The following is a 19,043-nucleotide window of genomic DNA, read 5'->3' as shown; positions in this document are numbered from 1 at the left end:
ATATTTTAGTTATTGAAAAACGGCAATATTAACTACTATGACCGAAAAACATTAACAAACTATGACGTGAATATAACCGTTTTAGGAAAATATTCAGTATTGAGACTTGACCGATAGATGGCGCCGTCCGCTAAAGGTCACTCCTCGTTTCCGGTTCGTCACTTCCTCCTCCCGTCCTTGCCTCTACGCTGCTGAGGGTCTACAGAGAACTACACATGGCTAAACTGAGTAAAGAAACTAAACAGCGGCTGCAGCAGCTGTTCCAATGCGGCCAGTTTGTCATCCGATGGGGTTTCATCCCTACTGTGCTCTATCTGGGTTTGTATGACTAAACTGTGTTACTTACGGACTGATCTGCCTGGTGCACCTAGCTTGATGTGTAGTAGTCAGAGGTCTGATTTACACTTATCCCGGGATGGGCCCATCTTTAGTTTATTGTTCAAACTAATATTGACATTCATGACTTTCTTTGTTGGTGTTGGTGTTCATCTTCACATTTTGTCGTTAGTTAAGAGTTTAATCACGCTAATTACGTAGCATGTAGCATTAGTTGAATTAGCGTGTGAGTTGAACAAAGTAACAAACTTAAATTACACCATTTTTAATCTGTTATAATGTTGTTTCCTCATCACTAACATACCTGGACTTTTGTTTTCATTCACACATGTTTAGCACACAAACCTGCATATTTAGGCTTTAGAGTTCTTCTCTCAAACAGAAAACATTCTGTTCCAACTTATGATGTAATGTGGTAATACAGGAAGTGCTCCACTGTGTTTTTAAACTCCATACACCTTCACTAGAATCATTTGGATAATTTCAGCCCTGGAATTGCCCATTTCTACTGAACTAAATGTAAAAGGTAGCTGTTAACTTAAACTATCACTACCTGACATCACAAAGTGGAACAGAGCGTTTTGAGCTTTGGAGATGTGGACAGACTAACAATTAAATTAAACAATTAAACATATAAAGAAGTGGACTAAGTGACTGTGACGTCACCCACAGCGTTCGGCTCCAGTCAAATGAAGCTCATAGAGGCTAGGCAGTTACAGAGGCGAATTTAGAGCCATGCAACCAAAGAGCCAATCTGGAGCGAAGTTGGAGGAACGAAGCCAGCTGATTTGTCTCTTATTAATGTTCATATTTTAAGTTATGAACACAATAGCGGAAAAAAAAAATACCAGGATCACGTACAGTGGGTTAATACAAACATTTTCAGAACAAAATGTCGAGCCTGACAGTGACCTTTATGTAGTGAATTGGAGTCAGAGACGATAGAGCTGGAAGTGCGCCCATGCTCACTTCATATTTGGAATGCATTAGCTGGCAGGCTAGCCATGTCCATTTTTAGATACAGTCTATATCCTTGACACATAATTTGCACATGTCGCAATATTTTATGCTGTGTCATTAATGATGAAATTTTTGTAATGCAACAGATTCTTAAGAACATCCTTTCCCTGAATCTGGCCCCGGAGCAAAAAAGGGAAATATATTTTTCACTTTTATCTGAGAGATTATACCTCATCAGCTTTTGTGTTTCTTATGAATTGTCTTTTGAGAAAGGTAGGTCACAAAAGTTTACATTTTAGTCACACTTTTGAATGTGTTCTATTTTAGGTTTTAAGAGAGGAGCAGACCCTGGAATGCCTGAACCCAACGTGCTGAGGTAACTTCAATTTAAGTTTAAAACATCTTACACTTTTATTCATTATTGAAGTAACTGTCTGCATTAGTTCAGGATTCAGGCCCTGGTTGCATGTACCTGGATATTTTTGTAAACATTAATCAATGGTGGAAGATCACAATTTAAATGGATGCACTTAGCAAGTCACAAACAAAGGCTGCATTTTTTTACGTACCATAGGTTCCTCCACAAACAACAAAACATCCTGTGTCATATATTGTATAAAAATGACTAATGCTGTAGTTTTTGTACAAACATTGTAAAGTATCTGATTAGTTTGTCAGTTTGTATTTTTGTCTTTTAGTCAATTCTTCTAGATGCCAGTAAAATGAATCCTTAACCTTTATTAAAACATAAATTGCAAATCTAATTCCAATCACAATGCTTGTCAGAAAGACAAAATTAAACACTTTTGCCAAAACAATCAAACGATTCTAACATATATTATCTTCACTGATTAAAAAATATATCTGTCCAGACACACCTCTTTTTTCAGTTGTATGATGACACATGACAAATGGTTCTTTTCCTAAGTCATGCTGCTGCCTAGCAATGTCAAGAGGACATTGCTTCCTGTCATTGTCATCACCACCACAGACTGAGACTGCATGTCCACATTGTTTCATGGACCAAAAGAAGCGACATTAGACAGACAGCTGTCCATGGAGTGTCCTGAAGTTCACTCACAGTTCTGAGACTGACCAAGACGCAGACCTCTGTAGAGCAGGAAACTGGCAAAACTGCAAAGCTTCCTCACTTCACTACTACAGCAGCAGCACTAATATTCCACAGCTGATGAAGCTACGTTGCCATAGACATGCTCAGCACAGATATGAAAATGTGTGGCTTGTGTGTCCACATTTTAATATTCTTCCCTTTGGAGGAAGGGAAACCTTTTGGTTTATAGAAAGTATAGACTGTATAAAGAAGTGGACTAAGGGGGTGTGACGGCACCCATAGTGTTCAGCTCCAGCCAAATGAAGCTCATGTTGCAAGTATTAAAGCAACCAAAGATCCAATCCCGAGCAAGATTGTTGAAGGTAATGCCCCTTCCTGCCCACACCACTGGTTTAGCTATCAAACCTGTTGCTAACGCCAACGGGAGCAACCTTGAGGGAAAGAAGGTGCTGATGAACATTTTACAGAGACAGTTGACAATTTTTCAATGTACGGTAATGTGAATAGTAGCCAGACTTGATGGAGCTTCCGGCTTGAGTTGATGAAAAATTGTCATTGCTCACTCCCTATTTGGAATTGCTAATTTCCTATTTAGAACACGGTGATAGTTTAACTGTGTCCACTTATATATACAGCCTATGGTTTTATGATGGAAGCCCAAATGCAGAAAATTTTGTTTATAGAAATATCTGGACCGAGCATGGGCCTTAGTGAGATCTTTTGTTTTTTTGTTTAGAATGTTTTATTTGTGTTGCATTTGGAAACTGTATGGCCAAATCTCTAACCCATTTCCACTGGTTTCATTTCCTAGTTTACTTTGGGGTTGAAGATCACAGCTGCACCAGAACACTTCTTCTGTTCCACTTTGTGATTGTGTGACCATGTGAAGCTTCATAACCCTCCAGCCTGAAAAGTCAGAAGCAAGATGCATCTGTAAAACATACTCTGGACAGAGGACACAGACTGTGAATCAGTGTGATTGGACTGTTATTTTTGGAAGACATCATTCCATTCATTCTTATTATTTTTTAACATTGATAGTATCTTTTCATCTTTAGTCTAAGTTGTTTTGTAAAGACTGAGTACTGTGATCAAAATTGTAATGGCAAACTTTCAGCAATTTGCTCTTCATATGTGGAAGGCCGGAGAGAATCCTATACACATTATACTCAAAGAAACATTGGAAACAAAGTTGAAATCCACAGATGTTGATGTTATAGTTTGGATTTATGACCTATAGTTCTACTCAGCTTCTGTCTGAATATGGGATTTGTTGACTAAACATTGCAGTTACTTTAATTTAGCTAACGTGGTTCATGTCTAATAAGATTTTGTCAAAAGAATGTTTGCCTGTCCTCTATCTCACTTCACAAACAGTGTTGTTCATTAAAAGCAAACACATTTTTTCCTTTTTATTTAATTAATAAAATAATAAATATGCAAATGATGGATTAAACACAAAAATTAAATAAATATTATTGTTTAAATTAAACCTGTTACAAAAATGTTGCCCTTCTTGATGTAAAAATAGAAACTTCATAACAAAGAAAAATTTACATCTCATTTTGACAGTCATAATAAAGTCCCAGGCCTTTTCTCTATGCGCTTGATGCTGACCTGGATGTCTCTGAGAAACTCGTGCAGTTTTCGTAGGATGTTGTGCGCAAACATTTTTCTATTGAACATGTCAAAGTGATCCACTTCCTTCAGGAGACTATCCTCTTGAGTTCTGCTCAGGGCTTTGACAGCATCTGGTTTTCTCATCTGTGGGGTAGAAATGACTTATGTTACAACATTATAACAAGATCTTCTACACTTAAAAGTGTTTACAAACCTTTTGACGTGTTGCACTGATCAAGAGGCTGCTAAAATACTTGATATTTGGCAAGACTTGACTGTTTGGGTACTCTCTCTCCACATGTTTGAGAAGAACTTGATAAACAAGCAGACCACGGACAAGCCTCCTCAGACACCCCTCCTGAATAGAGGATAGGTGAATTCATACAGTATTAGAATGAGTCAAATTCATTGAGTTTAGGAAAGTTTGACCCACCATGTTTATTGAGGTGTTACGACAGTCCTCTGGAAAAGATACAATGTTGAAGTTGTCCAAATGTAGATATTCAATTGAGCCTGTGAATTCTCTGTTAAACTAAAAAAAGAAAAATGTCTGACTCGAAATGACCTTAAAATTCTCTCTCTTTAATTTAATTCTGTAAAAGATCATGGTGGTGAGGGCATGTGTTAGTTCAGTTGAATGTGCTTACCTCTTGTTTGTGTTGGTGAGTGGCGTCGAGCAGTGTCCTCCACATCGGGCTGTCACTCAGGAGGTCCGTGGCCCCCGTGTCTCCTTCTCCTGAGGGGGCTTCTGTGGGTAGGTCTAGGGGTGCCACAGCAACAGGGTCCATCAGAGCAGCCACCATCAGCAGCACAGAGAGCAGAGCAGCATCTGTCAATGAGAGTGTTTCTAATGAATGAAAGAAAGAGGAAATGACCGCAGAACACAGTGAGTGGATTTACTGACTCATTTCAGGGACAATGGTCTTTGACAGGACACACTCTATGTTGTCTGAAGTCAGGAGGGGCACTGTTCAAGCAGTTTCTTGACATTTTATACTCTCCACTGGAGGAATTTCCCAATAGCCAGTGCACATCTTATGGTGAGTTTTAATTCAGACTTGGACAAGCAAATGCAAATCATGGAAATGCCACCCACCACCCACACACAAAGATTAAGATTAGAGTAGATTCAGTGTTTTTCTATAAAATAATACAGAATCCCCAATCTAAATACAAGCAAGTAAAACAAGGGTTGTTCATGTCGTTTAGTCATTTGCATTGCAAAATACTTTTTTTTTTCTATTCTGAGAATTAACTTCCACGAGTAAATTTTTAGGGTAATTGTACTTGAATACTTGAGTAGATTTTTAAACATATACTTGTGATTGAGTATCATTCTAGCCATGTAAGTGTACTTCTTTGCTTTTAAAATCATAGAAATAAGAATAATACATGTCCTAAACATTTATATTGGTCTGTCTCACCGCTGTCTCTCTACAGCCTCAAACACATAGAACAGCCCCGCCTCACATGAGTGTGGACTGTGGCTTCAAATAAGAAGTAAAAACACTCCTTTTTATTTTAAAATCCATGCAATTATATCCATCACAATTCACCTTATACTAATCACTGATATGTCCAGAATTCAAAATTAGTTTTTGTGAATTTTTATTATAAACAATTTTATCACTGTCCCACCAATAGCCCATTGATAAAGGGTTACAGTGTTTATTCGGTCAAATTTAACCAAATTTAACTTTGTACATATACTTTACGTTGCATTATTCACGCATTCTACATCAAAACACAAAACAGCTGCCCTGGGTGAGACTGGCAGAGCTACCTTTACCTCTCTGACCACCACAAATCATGCAGCCACATATTTATACAGAGGTTAGTTGGTGGCATACTAACCAGCATAACTGGCATAATAGGTCAGCGCCTAATGCCTATAAGGTACACATGAGTAAAATAAAAAGGTCCATGCTAAACATGCTTTACATGGTTTAATGTGTCTAATGCAGATTCAAACATCACATAGACACAGGCCCATTATGGCTCTATACCACACTTGAGTGGTTCAAATAAAATGAATTTAGCCTCTTTAATTAAATAATAAATGTATGTTTTTTGGTGTTTTCCCTTCATAAAATGAAGAAATTGTGGTGTCCCACTTTGCCAACAGTGTGTTTGAGAAGGAATAAAAACTTGAATGTGTAATTTGTGTGTATTTTCTTTCTCTAATATAAGAAGAATAGAAGAAGAAACAGAGGAATTTTCAGAAAAAGTCTCACTTTTTACCCATATTGACCCTAGTATTTGTCAGGCATATTTTGTACTTTGACTTAGGCTACAGTTCTGGCAGCAGCGTTTATGCTTGAACTTCAATAGTAATTTTTAGCCATGTCAAATTGTGAGTCAAATTGTGAGTTTATATCTTCAAAATTTTCTCAAGATTCTTTTTTTGAAACTTCAGAGAATTTCCAGATTGTCTCAAGTAGAGACTAAGAGTTTTATATTTGCTATTTTGGGACTGATGAAAGAATGGGAAGTTGAGGGGGGTTGTTTAAAATTGTTTTCACAAATTGTGCTTCCTACCAAGATTGACGTGGATAGTTTCTTCTTAGTACAAGTCGAGTTTTACCTTTTTGCAGCCAGGACTATACTGAGCTAACAGCTTAATAATATGACATTTGAGGAAGGAAGCTGTTTGTCAATAGTTAACAAATACTATCTCCAAGTAATGAGTGACTCTGAGTCCTGACACACAATTCAAAAGCATGATGACTTTTCAGAAAGATTATGTTTTCTTTCTTTTCTTTTTTCTTTTTTGTACCTGAGAAGACACTAAAAAGTTTATATTTGTATCAAATGGAGAAACAAACAGTAGTCACCCATACATCCCTGTAATCAAAAGAACCTCACTAAAAAAATGAAACCATCATTTCAAAAAGTATTTTTAACAACTGACAAATATGTTCACAAATCACAAATTCACAAAAATGTATCTCTATATATCTGCAGAAAGCTTAAACTAATCAGAATCCAACCACCAAACTTGTTATTCTAGAGCCAGAACCAAAATCCACCAAACCAATTACTCGAAGACCAAAACTAAAAGACAGATATCAGTCCAAATATGTTTGAAACGTTCATATATATTCACATTAATCAGGCCTCTCTGTAACATTAGAAAGCTTATTTACAGTGAAAATTCTGTACAAAACGACTGTCAACAAAGGAGTCTTGATGTATGAATGAAAAAATACACACTTTCAATTCATTGCAAAATAACACTGTCATCATTATGTAATAAATGGCACATCAATGATTCAGAGACATTACTTAATAACTACTACTAAACTGCTGAATAAACCTGCAGTTTCTCCCCAACACACTTTTATTGTGAGAGGATTTTTGAAAAAGCCTTAAACGTTCCCTACTCATTTCTGGAGCTTTTCAGAAGTAGGTCATTTTATTTGTAAATATGGAATCCCTCTGCGGTGCTCAATGACATCCCCATCACAGCCACATGCAAAACCTCCACAGCACATCCTCTTTCCCTTTCAACAAACCACAGTCATTTTTAGCGGAAATATAGATCATTTAAATGTTTGCTGCCTTATGATGAGGTGCTAATTCATAAGATGATTTCATAACATGGTTTTATTATGTCACCGCACCACATAGTAGGGCACCAGTATCTGAAGAAGAGTAGAACAAAAGAAGCCAAGAAGAAGAAAAAATGTGTATCTCTTAATGAAAAAAGTCATTCTTGGACACACAATATTAATAAAACAAACTGATGAAGGCTCAACTTTAGATAGGCTAACTGCAATTGATTTGGGCAGGCCTATGGAGTATGAAAACACCCAAATATAATGACTCTTAATTGTTGTTTTGCAGATACTACAATGTGATGATGGGGGCAAGAGACAGTTTTCTCTGTTGATTTCATTGTACTTTTGTAAATTCACAAATGTTGAATCAGATCATTCCTATGAATGACTACGCCCAAGAAAAATTCAATTCTCTCAACTGGATGAGATCAGATTGCTGGTGGACACTGGGAGGAGCGAACTACACTCACAGAATTGAATATTTCTTTTGCTATAGATCATACCTGGATAACTGAGGGATTACACAGACACCTTTCTTAGACCCAATAACTGTATTACAATGCAAATCTGCATTTTAACAATATTAAGTTTAATTTTCCCATCTGTATCAAATATTGTTGGACTATAGATTGGTGTGATGTCATCTGAAACCCAGAAATAACCTACAGGACGCCAAAGCCACATCCATGTTTCTCATTCTTACAGTTGCATTTCAGCTGATTTTCCACTGGGTGGCAGCAAAAACACATCAGAGACAGAGACTAACAGCATACAGGGTTAGCTGCAAATTCAACCTGTTCCACAAGCTTAACTCAAAACATCGGAGACTTTTTTGTAAGATACTGGCATTGGTAATTTATATAAATTGTCTTTAGCCTACTCTCCACATGAGTCACTTGTTTTTGTTTTCTTTCTAGATTTCTCCAAATGGGAGTAGACTCCTCTTTATTTCTGCAGTACCCACATAATTTTGAAGTGTATTGAATGGATTGTTTGTATATATTTTATTTTTTGCTTTTTTTTTTTTTTAGTTTGGTCTTTTTTGTGTTATTGTGTTGTTTTTTTGTTTTTTTTGTTTTGTTTTGGGTTTTTTTTTTTTTTTTTTGGGGGGGGGGGGGGGGTGCTTGATCTTATTGGATTTTTTTTTTTTAGTTTTTGTGTTTTTTGTTTGGGTTTTTTTTCGTGTTTTTTTTTTTGTTTGTTTGTTTTTGTTTTTTTGTTGTTTTTTGTGTGTATGTTTTGTTTATTGAAATATTGAAAGAAATGATTCCCCGTGCCTTGCCTGTATTCTGACTTTAAATGTTCCAGCCCTTTCCTCCAGTCCTCCACACAACAGCTGTAACCTCCTCATGTAAACTGAGCACATATTCCGCAGAGCTGGTGCGGTTCATTCAAATACAGTGTGCTCAAGTTTGTTTGATTTTGCTGTGTGCGCAGATGCAGACCTGGGAGTGTTGATCAGTGGCTGGACTCAGTGTGGTCCCCCTGGGAGCAGCAGAGGAGCATATTTCATCACACAGTGAGAGTAGTGTAAGAAAAACCCAGTCTCCCTCTCCACTTTTGCTTCTTCAGCAATCCCCCAGCCCCCACTTTCATTTATTGTTGCTGTCAATGGACCACAATAGATGCATCCTACAACATATTAAATGTATACTTTTTATGATAGTTGTCTATATGTAGATACGCCACGTCTACCAAAAAATAGACATAGCCATAACCTGTTTATATGGCTGTGTATAATGAATCGAATTTACAATCAGGATTTCAGTTATTGCTCAATTTAAAATGTTGCCATTAAAAATCAATGAATTCTGTTTGGATTTGTGCTCATTTACCCTGTAAAACCACGAGGCCACTCCTCTACTCTTTCTCTCTCTACACTGGGTTTGAAAACAAAGTGTCGCAAAATGAATACATTATATTTTGTCTACCGGTTCATTTTGACAGTTCAGAAGTCATGGTTTGAATAAAATAATTTTCAATTATGAGCCCCACACATTCAGCCTGAATCCAAATGAGCTCTAGGCTTAAAATTATCTTTTGAGATAAGTGCACTTTTGCAGACAGTCTCCTCCATTCATCTGGGTCAATCTATGAGGACCCTGTGAACTGTGTGTGCACCAGATTATCACATTTTACAACTGGTCAGCGAGTCTCGTTACATCATGTGTGCCTGAACAGACTATGGTGGGTGTTGGATTTAGCAGAGCCTATGGGAACTCATTTCTGCAAAAAAGACCCACATTAGTTAATTGCTTATCTCCTTCATTTTATGAGTCTACTTAATGAGTAAATGAATCCGATGTTGCAGCAGAAAGTGTTGAAACTAACTGGAGTCCTCGGTTCAGCAGTGCACAGTTCATCTGCTGCACTGGCTCCTCAGTGTCACTGTTGGTATAATCTGAGTCCCTGAAAAGGCCAATTATCTGAAATAACATCAGTGAGGCAGACTCACATCTACACAACTAGTCACCACACTCCTCTTGAACAAGGCACCAAACTTCAACTTTTTCTCAAATCTCATGTTTTCATCCAGGCTTGTCAAATGGGTTTCTTGGAAAACTGATTTGTTCTTGTCGTATGACTGTCATTCTGCACCAAGTAAGTCACACTCAAGATCTGAATGCAAAACCAATTTCATTATGAGACTGTTAATCGTCTCTCTGGACACTAGACTGTCAGTGTAACAAAGAATTAGACAACTATACTGTTACTTATGTTTGTGCTGTAGAACTGCTCTGGATGCCCTTCCACCATATGCAGTTTACCAAGGCTGAGGACAAACAGTAAGGGCTGCACTGGCAGATGAGGAGAGTATGGAAACTGTTTTTGTAGTTTCCTGATGTTTGATTTGTTGAACGCCTCAGAATGTTTGATCAACAGTTACAGTTTATGAACTTTTACACTGGAAATAAGTCCTGATAGTCTGAGTGAAGAGTTGGATTAGCACGACAAAGTCTATGTCTTGCTAATCCAATAACCTATACAAGGCTAAATTCAACCCATTATTTGAGCCAACGTCTGATATTTGCCACATAATGAGTCTACATTGACTAAACAAATGGGACTAGTTTCTGGTATTTCAACCCCCAGAAATTTAAAGATGCATATTTTTTCAAAGAATCCTCACTTCAAAAGTCAAAAGCCTTATCATGTGAAACCTCGAGGTTTGCAGAGAAGGCTACCCACCCCCACGCACACTCTTTGTTTACCTATGGAAATGTGAGCCAGGTAAAGCGATGACGTAGCCAAAAGCAGAGCGTGCCCTTGCGCTTGTCTTTATCAATATCAAGAGCCCACCAATTACAGGATAAAGTGAAATGTGAATGTAAACTAGTGATAGGTGCTCAGTGGAAGTGATGCAACCAGCGTGTGTATAGCGCACCTGTGACCCGCACACGCGCACACCCACGGCACACGAGAGGGGGGCCGTAGGGTGGAGCAGGAGGAGCAGGAGGGAGCTGGCGTGGCGCGCGGAGCTGCTGCGGAACACATTTCACGACTCGGTTGCAGATGCACGTTGCTGAGAGTGAGAGCGAGGCGGGGGGTAATGGCGACTTGTGAGGAACATTCAGTGGTAGTGGCAGTAGTTGAATCAGCGGGAGAAGAAGAAGGAGAAGACAAGGGAGACAGACAAGCTGCGGACGGACAGTAGGAGAAGCAGGAGGTATGGAGGACTCGGAGCCCGCAGAGGACGGTTTGCTCGCGGGTTTACGCTGGAACAGGACCGCGAGGGACCAGGCTCAACTCAAACATAAAATCCGGGATTTGCCGGGGTTACTCAAGCACGGACTGCACCTGCGGAAGAAAAGCGTGAGTGTTTTCCCCTTGTTGACTTCATCTTTTACTCATTCAGGGTTTGACACTAGACACGGATCTTTTTTTTTTACCTTCACACTTGTCTGTCGTGTGGGGTTTGTTTGTCACGACCCAGGTGTGTTCATTTTGGCGGCTTTACGCAGCGCACTGCCGCAGTCTGTCTCTGCGCACCGCGCGTCCTTTCAGTGTATTTTTGGATGTGTTCGTGTGGGATACATCCACGGTCACAGCAATTTCTCCTGGCCACTGTCGTACCTTCACATTACCGTTGTCAAGGCAACACTGCCCCCACACTCGTGCGTCCACGCACACGCACACACACGCACACACGCGCACACACCGTGGGCTGCAAAAAAAAAAAAAAAAAAAAAAAAAATACCCACACCTGCATTTAGGAAATGGATGTTCCATCTTCACTTCACAACAGCTAGTTCAAAGTTTTAATTGAACTTAACAATATAGGATTTCCACTCTATCTGACAGTTTCCCCCAATGTTTAGGACTCAAACAACCTCCATGAAAAAAGGCTAATTTCTTCTTTAGGTTAAACATTGTAGTGGAAGCTGTATGGCTTAAATTGGGCTCAGTTATTTGTTTTTAGTTATAATGCCATCCTCTGTGTTGCTTGATCCATACGTTATTTCTGCCTGTTCCAAAAGTACTCTTGCCACATGGGTTTGTTTTCATTGTTTGCACCTGTCCTGAAGACATGAAGATACCGCACAAGTGTAACACAGATAAATAAAGATAAGGGATAATAAAGCACTGCTTTCAGCTGCATTTTGCACTGCGTAGGCAATCAACATGGGAATCTAGCAATGTGTATCTTTTGCAGCTTTTTATGACTTTAGCTTTAAATAATGCAATCATTTTTGAGTGCTGTCCTTGCTGTACCACAGGAATGCTCTTACGTCTCTATAGACATTATACTTCCCAGGTGAGACTGTGAGGGGGTTTGTCTGGTTGCTGTCGCCTCCCTGGTCCCTTGTTGAGTCAGAATGAGGTGCTCTGGTGTGGAAATGGTACACCTGATGACTGCTCGCTGTCATCTCTGCTCATCTTCATCCAGGCTGAAAGCTTGTAAAAAAGCAATACCAGACTTGTCTGTGAGCGCAGCTCTGCCCAGTGGGACTAAAATATGCAGTGTCTGTAGTGTAATGTCAGTTTGTACTGAGAAGTCGAGCTGCGTGTGCAATGGTACCTGTTGTTATAGTAATTGACATTTATATCTGTCACAGCAGATGCAGCGTTGTGTTTGAAAACATTTTGTTCATTCTGATTCAACACATGCACTTTGGAGCTAATCCTTTGTGAAAAAAGCACTGCTTATTATTATTGAAGAAAAAAACTTTCCTTTTGGCTCTTATCTCCTGAGATGGATTCAGAAGATTGTTACCCCTCTTTATATGATTTACATGTTGATTTGTTTTTGATTGCCCTTCTTGAAACAAACTTGTCATATATCCAGCACTAACAGTTTAACTAAACAAAATAAATTCAGTCTTTTACTCTATTTTACCAAGTTGTGAGTCAGTACTCTTAACCGGTATTAATTCGGTTCAGGCTGTTGCTACAAAAGACAGCTGTCTCTTACTGTAACAAAACACCGCCCTTACATCTCTCTGGGGCTTGTGGCACTTCTGACCTGTAGGGATGGGACAATAAACAATAATATCATTTTTCGTGATAAAAAGGGTTAACAATAATCGTTTGTGGATCATTTTATATAATCGTGATAACCGTCATTTATATCAGGAGAGTGTGCAGAAAAAACAACTTATCCACAGGGGAGTCAACAGAGGGGACAAGGGGTACTGTTGTTTGGGGCCCCAGGGTCTTAGGGGCTCAGAATTGAACCCTTTTTCTATTAATTTGTATTACAGGTGGCCCATGTGAGGCTTATTGCCCTGGGCCCCCCAAATTTCAGCGGACAGTCTTGCTAATCCATAATATTCTCTGATAAAAATGTAATTATTCATATCCATAACAACTTAGATCAGTATCGTAATATAATCGTTAATCACATTTATTTTGGCCATGATAATCGTCACATAAAATTTCAGTATCGTCCCAGGCCTACTGACCAGTTTATTATAGAATCAAGTATGAGTTGAATCGCTACGGAGGACATCCCCAAGTCTAAATGAGAGCAGAGTGGAGTCTCCTCTGTGGCAAGGCCCAGATCTGCTGAGTTAATAAACCGTTAAGCTCATGATAAAGAAGCAAGAATCATTATCAGGGAGTGAAACTAAACAGAATGCTTTTTTTTTTTTTTTGTATTTTATGGCTGTTTGATCATGTTATTTTCCATATAGTATTTGTTTACCCAGTGTGCAGCCTACACAGCATATGAACCTCAAACTGTATAAATATACAGCTATATAAATACATTTAACACTGAGCTTGTACTTGCCTGTTGTTCCTTGTTCGACTCCCATATGAACATATCCATAAAATTTCCGCTTCTTCAAAGTGATTTCGAGTGTGGGTGAGTGCGACAAGGCGTGGGTTCGTTGTGAGAAGGTACAAAGTGCTGTGCCAACTAGCTTTTCCCTTCTACTTTCTAAACACTGTCATTGAGTCTCACTATTGACAGCCTTGTAGCGAAGGCAACATTAAAGCAGAAAACCTATGTCCAAAGTCTCACTGCCATATTAGCATGTTACTGAGGTTTTCCCATGACTTTGCACATCTCAGCCCTATTTGATGTCTGCTAACAGGTTTGGAGCAGCCGTACAAAGCTGTTGTACTTGAGCCATCTGCCGCCTTTGATTCCTGCCTGGAGCAGCCTCACCTTAAAGATCACATTATTGGCTGTTGTGACTTGCTTTGGTATTTAATTAATAGTCCAATGTTTACTTTCACTCGCTAAAGAGCTGCCAACCCTTCGTAGTAAATTTCTATAAGTAAATCCAAGCATTTTGTACTCCAGTGACTCTTTTACTTAAGTAGTTGCAGGCCCGTCACGATAATTACTATATCGACTTCAGCGTTCAGTATATGAGAGCTGGAACCATATGTTTTTGGTCTCCATATTTACCATGTACCATAAAATATCTTTACAGTAGTAGGGACATTTAAGCCATTTATATCTATTAAGGTAATATTTGAGCTGTTGGGAGTTGAATAAATAACTTATATGGCTTGAATAACTGGTTTACTGGGATTATCCTGCTTTGTGCACGTGCAATAAAGTAGCTTCTTTTTAGGAATAATGTTGCAATCATAGACTGTATATAAAAATGGACATAGCTAATGTGCTAAGTGATCATGGGCTGGGCCTCCGGCTCCATCGACTCTGCACTTTACATTAGCAAACTGTCACCCTTCTCTCCATAACTGCTGCTGTCAGGCTCATCATTTTGGTCTTTTAAAAAAAAAAACACACAGGATCTTGTAGCGCGAGTCAATATGAACATTTTTTTCACTATTGTGTCCATAACTCAAGATATGAACATTAATAAAAGACAAATCAGCTGCCTTCTTTCCCAGACGTCGCTTCCGCTGGCGTTCGCAACAGGTTTGATTAACAGTGTTGCTAAGTGTCCACCCCCTGCTAAACCAGCGGTGTGGATGGGAAGGGGCGTCATCGTCTTTGCTGCAGATTGGCTCTTTGGTTGCTTTGATACTCACAATCAGAGTTCCAAATATGGATCCTGGCTCCAAATTCGCCCTGTAAGTGCTAGCGTCACTGAGATTCATTTGACTGAAGCTGAATTCTATGGGTGACATCACACTCACTTAGTCAACTTCTTTATACAGTCTTTGATCTCACTTCAAAATGTGTTATTGTGACAGGCCTAACTAGTTCTGTGATTTTATTATTAGTATTAATTACCAGCACGACAGAGTAATCGCTAATTTAACTCGCTGCTACTGTACAAGAATGCGCCGTGCTCTTCTAAAAACATCGTTTATTGCAAACGTGATTACAAAGTCTCCCAGCTCATATCTAGGAGCACAGCTGACGATATTCCCCTGGAGATGATCTCATTTCTGCTTCCTAAGTGCAACAGAATGTGCAGCTAGTGATGTGTTTTATGTCTGCCAGCAACATTTCGCCTCCATAACGGCATTATATATTGAAAGAAGTGGGATGAAAGCGAAGGGGCGGCGAGACCGTGATGCGTTTTAGGCTGGAGCTGCCATGCATGCTAACGAGGAGTCAACACTTAAAAATCAGAACACATTTTAGCAACATTTTGGTTTGCTTAAAGAGTTACCACCACGGCTATTACACATAAAATGGCTGCGTTAGCCTTTGCCCTATGGGGTAGCCAACACATTCTCTGCCTATTTGCATTCAGGTTGAATATTTGTCAGATAAATTGATCCCTCCATCAAAACTAATATTGATGTAAGATATTCATTTGACAAGTATTGATACTGATAGAATTAGACTTTTCCTGAATATTTTTTAAACTGGTATAAGACCACATGGTAATATTTAAGAAACTATTACACACTGTTCAACATTACATAATTTTCTATAAAAATATGACAGAAATGTGTTAGATTATGTCCCATTACCATTCTTTGTAGCAGCCCGTTCAATCTAATAATCATCTCCTCATTGCACAAGACTAGACCTGTCACCGTAACACATTTTGAAGTTTGATATATCGCTGAAGATGACAAATGATAATACTGAAATAAATTTATGCCACTGACACAATAACCCAAGCACAGATTTATACCACAAAAACTATTCTAAATCTAAAATATTGTTTTAAAAAAAACGACCGAATACATAAGCAATAGTCGTACTTACAGTTTGCATCTGTAATGAGTCCTTCTATGGCTCAAATCTTATTATATACTCAAAAAATAGCTAAAATAAGACTCTAAGAGCACTATGAAAAAAGAAACTGTACACACGATAAATATTGACCCCCAAAATATTGTTTTATCAAGTACTGAACGATAGGTTGATATAGTGATTATCATGACAGGCCTGCACATAACAAGAATTGCTTTACCGTGTATTTTAAGGAAAGGAAAGTTTATTTGTATTGCACAATTTGTACATAAAGTAATTCAAAGTGCTTTAAAGAATAAGACAATGCAATCACAATACAACAAATCAAAACATAAATAATCATCATAAAATTAACACTAGAAGAGAAGAGGTAGAATAAAAACCTTTCAGTCATATGCACAGAACCATTTGGAGCTTGGATTTCAACATTGCCAAAGTAAAGGCCTGTCTCACATCTTCAGTATGACTGTTTCAGGTTGTAGCTGCTTAAAACTGAAACACCGATTCCCCATGTTTATTCTTAACTCTGGACACCAGCTGTAGGCTGGTCCCTGAAGTCCTCAGAGTGCGAAAAGGTTCAAATGGCACAAACATGTCAGAGATGTACTTTGGTGCTAGGCCATGGAGAGACTTTTAAACTCTCATTGTTTCAGAGTCGAAAAGGGCTCGCTTTTGTTTCAGTGATTGTGGAATTTCCAACTTAAAATCTGGCGTTTCACTGTAGTTAATCCTAAGAAAAACATCTATTTTGATTATAACGCATATTTCACATGTTACCTGAAGAAGTCTTTGTTGTTTTGGTTCGGGGAGACTGTTCAAAAGGTGAATGTTCGCTCGGGTCAGGGTCCACCCCATTCTTCTTCTGATGTCAGCTGAGACGGCCCCAGCCCAAGACGATAGAGGAGCATGAATAAAACATGAACAGGTATTTAATGATCACAGACAGACAGGACAAAGTGCAAGCGGCCCAGAGGTCATTGTGGGGACGATTTAGCCTTTTCACTACATCGGTTATTTGGATGGTGTGAGATTTTATGGAGGTCTTTCAATTACAGTTGATTTTCTTATTAATACCATTACGTCATCTTATCATATAGGTGCCTCTTTGTACTTAAGTTAAAACAGAAGTGTAATGACTAAAAATGAAGGGTGTGAAATTCTGTTTTAGCCTGGACATCCAGACTGACTCTCTCCATACACTCTGTACAAAGGATCCATTGGTAATAGAGGATAATTCAGAACAAAATTAACAAAAAACAAACCAGTTCCTTTGTGTTATTTTTTTCCCATTTCTTATTTCCTCATGTTGGATTTGATATGGACGAACCATGCGTGTCTCTGATTGACTGAGTTTAAGTTGTGATGATTCAGATCAGAGAGACCTTTTTAGGTTTAAGCTAATTATTTTTCATTATTGAACCTGGCAACACAAATGGGACTCCTGTGGGGCTCATTCTGCTTTATGATTGAACTATGAGAACTAAAACACACAATTATAACATAAACAACTTGACCATCATGTCCAATGTTTTTGTAATTAACAAAACATATGGTTCCTTTAACTGCAACTGGTTTGCAAAAGGTTTCAAATTTGTTAACTGGACAAAAAGTTGTAGGAGCCAAGACGTTTTGTTGCTCCTCCAAGCTGCTTTTCAGTTCTGGTCAGATCACTGGTGGACACTGCCTTATATTTATCTGAAAGGAGGAACTAACTACACTGAAACTAACACACCTTTTGTTTTGAATTTTTCTTTTATTATGGATCATACCTGGACGACTGAGGGATTACACAAAGTCTGAGTAAAACAATCTCTCCGAAATGTCACAGGGCTGGATCACAATGCCACATTATATTGTATCGCTCATGCCTACAAAAATAAGTTCAAATCTCTCAGCAGCAGCAGCAGCAGTTATAACGACAAATGGAGCAGCCCTAAAACGAGCCGTGACATTTTTATATCTAGCTGTGGTTCAATTCACTAAAACGACAGTGTGGCTGGGGGCATTGAGTTCGTCTATTAAAGAGCTGATATCCGCTTCTCCGTGACTCACATTCATTGGTCCGTAGCTGGTTTTTCACGTCCTTGTTTTGACTTCCTTGTATATGACATATCTGTCTAGGAGCCGACAGGAGCTTAGCGTGAATTTGTAAGTGTTACGTGGGGCTTGCCAAGACTGTGCGCAGCTATCTAATGTGAGAGTAATCCATTTCTTGTAGATAATGACCCCATCTCCATCTTCCACCCTCTCTGTCTCTCCCCCTGCGCACACTTTGAAGTCATCACATATATAAAGCGCGTCAGCATGCAGGCTTTCTCTATGGCAGATAGCTATACGTCTAACCCCCCTCCACTCCCTATCTCTCTCTCTTTTGTCTATCAAATTTAGCCTTTGGTGCAACAGCCGCTGTGCTCCAAAAAGAGGAAGGAGACAGATTTGTGATACAGTATAATGCAACACCTGTAGCGCTGGCTTCAGCGAGAGGAGAAACAAAAGGCTTCCTCCAAAGATCTGCACTCGCCAGACACACACAGAGATGAACGGATAAGATAAGAAAACACTCGCAAGAAGAACAAAAGGGAAAGCTGCTGTTTATTTAGTCTATGTGCCCGGCTCTGAATCAACCTAGCTTTTACACTGTATCCCCCACTACATAAATGTGTAGTGTTATTTGTTAGAAAGTGTCTGATCAAATCACAGTTTGGATCAGGTTTGTACCTTAGTGTTTTCTACCATATTTTGTGGCTCTTCAGTTGGCCTGTCAAGATAACACATTTTGAAGCATGATGTATTGTTGTAGAGACGTACTGCAATAAATGATAGTATTGAAACTACTTTATGCCACTGATACAATAACAATAATGCAAGATAATCCCAAATAAACCAATTTTAAATAGACAGCTTCACTAAGTGGCAT

At 38.8% G+C, this 19,043-nt stretch overlaps 3 protein-coding genes across 3 annotated transcripts in view; 2 read left to right on the top strand and 1 right to left on the bottom strand.

The window, feature by feature from the left end:
- The first annotated feature begins 155 nt into the window (after positions 1-155).
- tomm7 (translocase of outer mitochondrial membrane 7 homolog (yeast)) lies at positions 156-3,757 on the top strand. Its single transcript, XM_033975552.2, has 3 exons — positions 156-318; positions 1,624-1,672; positions 3,180-3,757. Exons 1-3 carry the CDS (start codon positions 216-218, stop codon positions 3,193-3,195), a joined length of 168 nt encoding a protein of 55 aa, XP_033831443.1. The 5' UTR covers positions 156-215; the 3' UTR covers positions 3,196-3,757.
- Positions 3,758-3,940: 183 nt separating this feature from the next.
- Positions 3,941-4,806, bottom strand: LOC117379052 (interleukin-6-like). Its single transcript, XM_033975767.2, has 4 exons — positions 4,636-4,806; positions 4,422-4,520; positions 4,203-4,346; positions 3,941-4,132 (listed from the first exon to the last, which is right to left on the bottom strand). The coding sequence occupies exons 1-4, from the start codon at positions 4,789-4,791 to the stop codon at positions 3,941-3,943; spliced, it is 591 nt and encodes a 196-aa protein (XP_033831658.1). The 5' UTR covers positions 4,792-4,806.
- Positions 4,807-10,872: 6,066 nt separating this feature from the next.
- rapgef5a (Rap guanine nucleotide exchange factor (GEF) 5a) overlaps positions 10,873-19,043 on the top strand; it is a 40,975-nt gene continuing 32,804 nt past the window's right edge. Inside the window, exon 1 of the mRNA XM_033975478.2 lies at positions 10,873-11,361. Within this exon, the coding sequence (XP_033831369.1) occupies positions 11,218-11,361 (144 nt within the window). The 5' untranslated portion in view covers positions 10,873-11,217. The remainder of the gene's footprint in view (positions 11,362-19,043) is intronic.

Source organism: Periophthalmus magnuspinnatus, chromosome 11 (genome assembly GCF_009829125.3).
Source record: "Periophthalmus magnuspinnatus isolate fPerMag1 chromosome 11, fPerMag1.2.pri, whole genome shotgun sequence".
Taxonomy (NCBI): Eukaryota; Metazoa; Chordata; class Actinopteri; order Gobiiformes; family Gobiidae; genus Periophthalmus; species Periophthalmus magnuspinnatus.
This window is presented reverse-complemented; position numbering and strand designations above follow the sequence as displayed.

What these genes read in the sequence shown, in the direction of transcription:
- tomm7 (XM_033975552.2), top strand. Translation starts at nt 216, where the DNA reads ATGGCTAAACTGAGTAAAGAAACTAAACAGCGGCTGCAGCAGCTGTTC. An exon ending in CCCTACTGTGCTCTATCTGG is followed by an intron (nt 319 to 1,623) that starts GTTTGTATGACT and finishes GTTCTATTTTAG; the next exon opens with GTTTTAAGAGAGGAGCAGAC.
- LOC117379052 (XM_033975767.2), bottom strand. Translation starts at nt 4,791, where the DNA reads ATGGTGGCTGCTCTGATGGACCCTGTTGCTGTGGCACCCCTAGACCTA. An exon ending in GTAACACCTCAATAAACATG is followed by an intron (nt 4,347 to 4,421) that starts GTGGGTCAAACT and finishes TCCTCTATTCAG; the next exon opens with GAGGGGTGTCTGAGGAGGCT. An exon ending in TCAGTGCAACACGTCAAAAG is followed by an intron (nt 4,133 to 4,202) that starts GTTTGTAAACAC and finishes TCTACCCCACAG; the next exon opens with ATGAGAAAACCAGATGCTGT.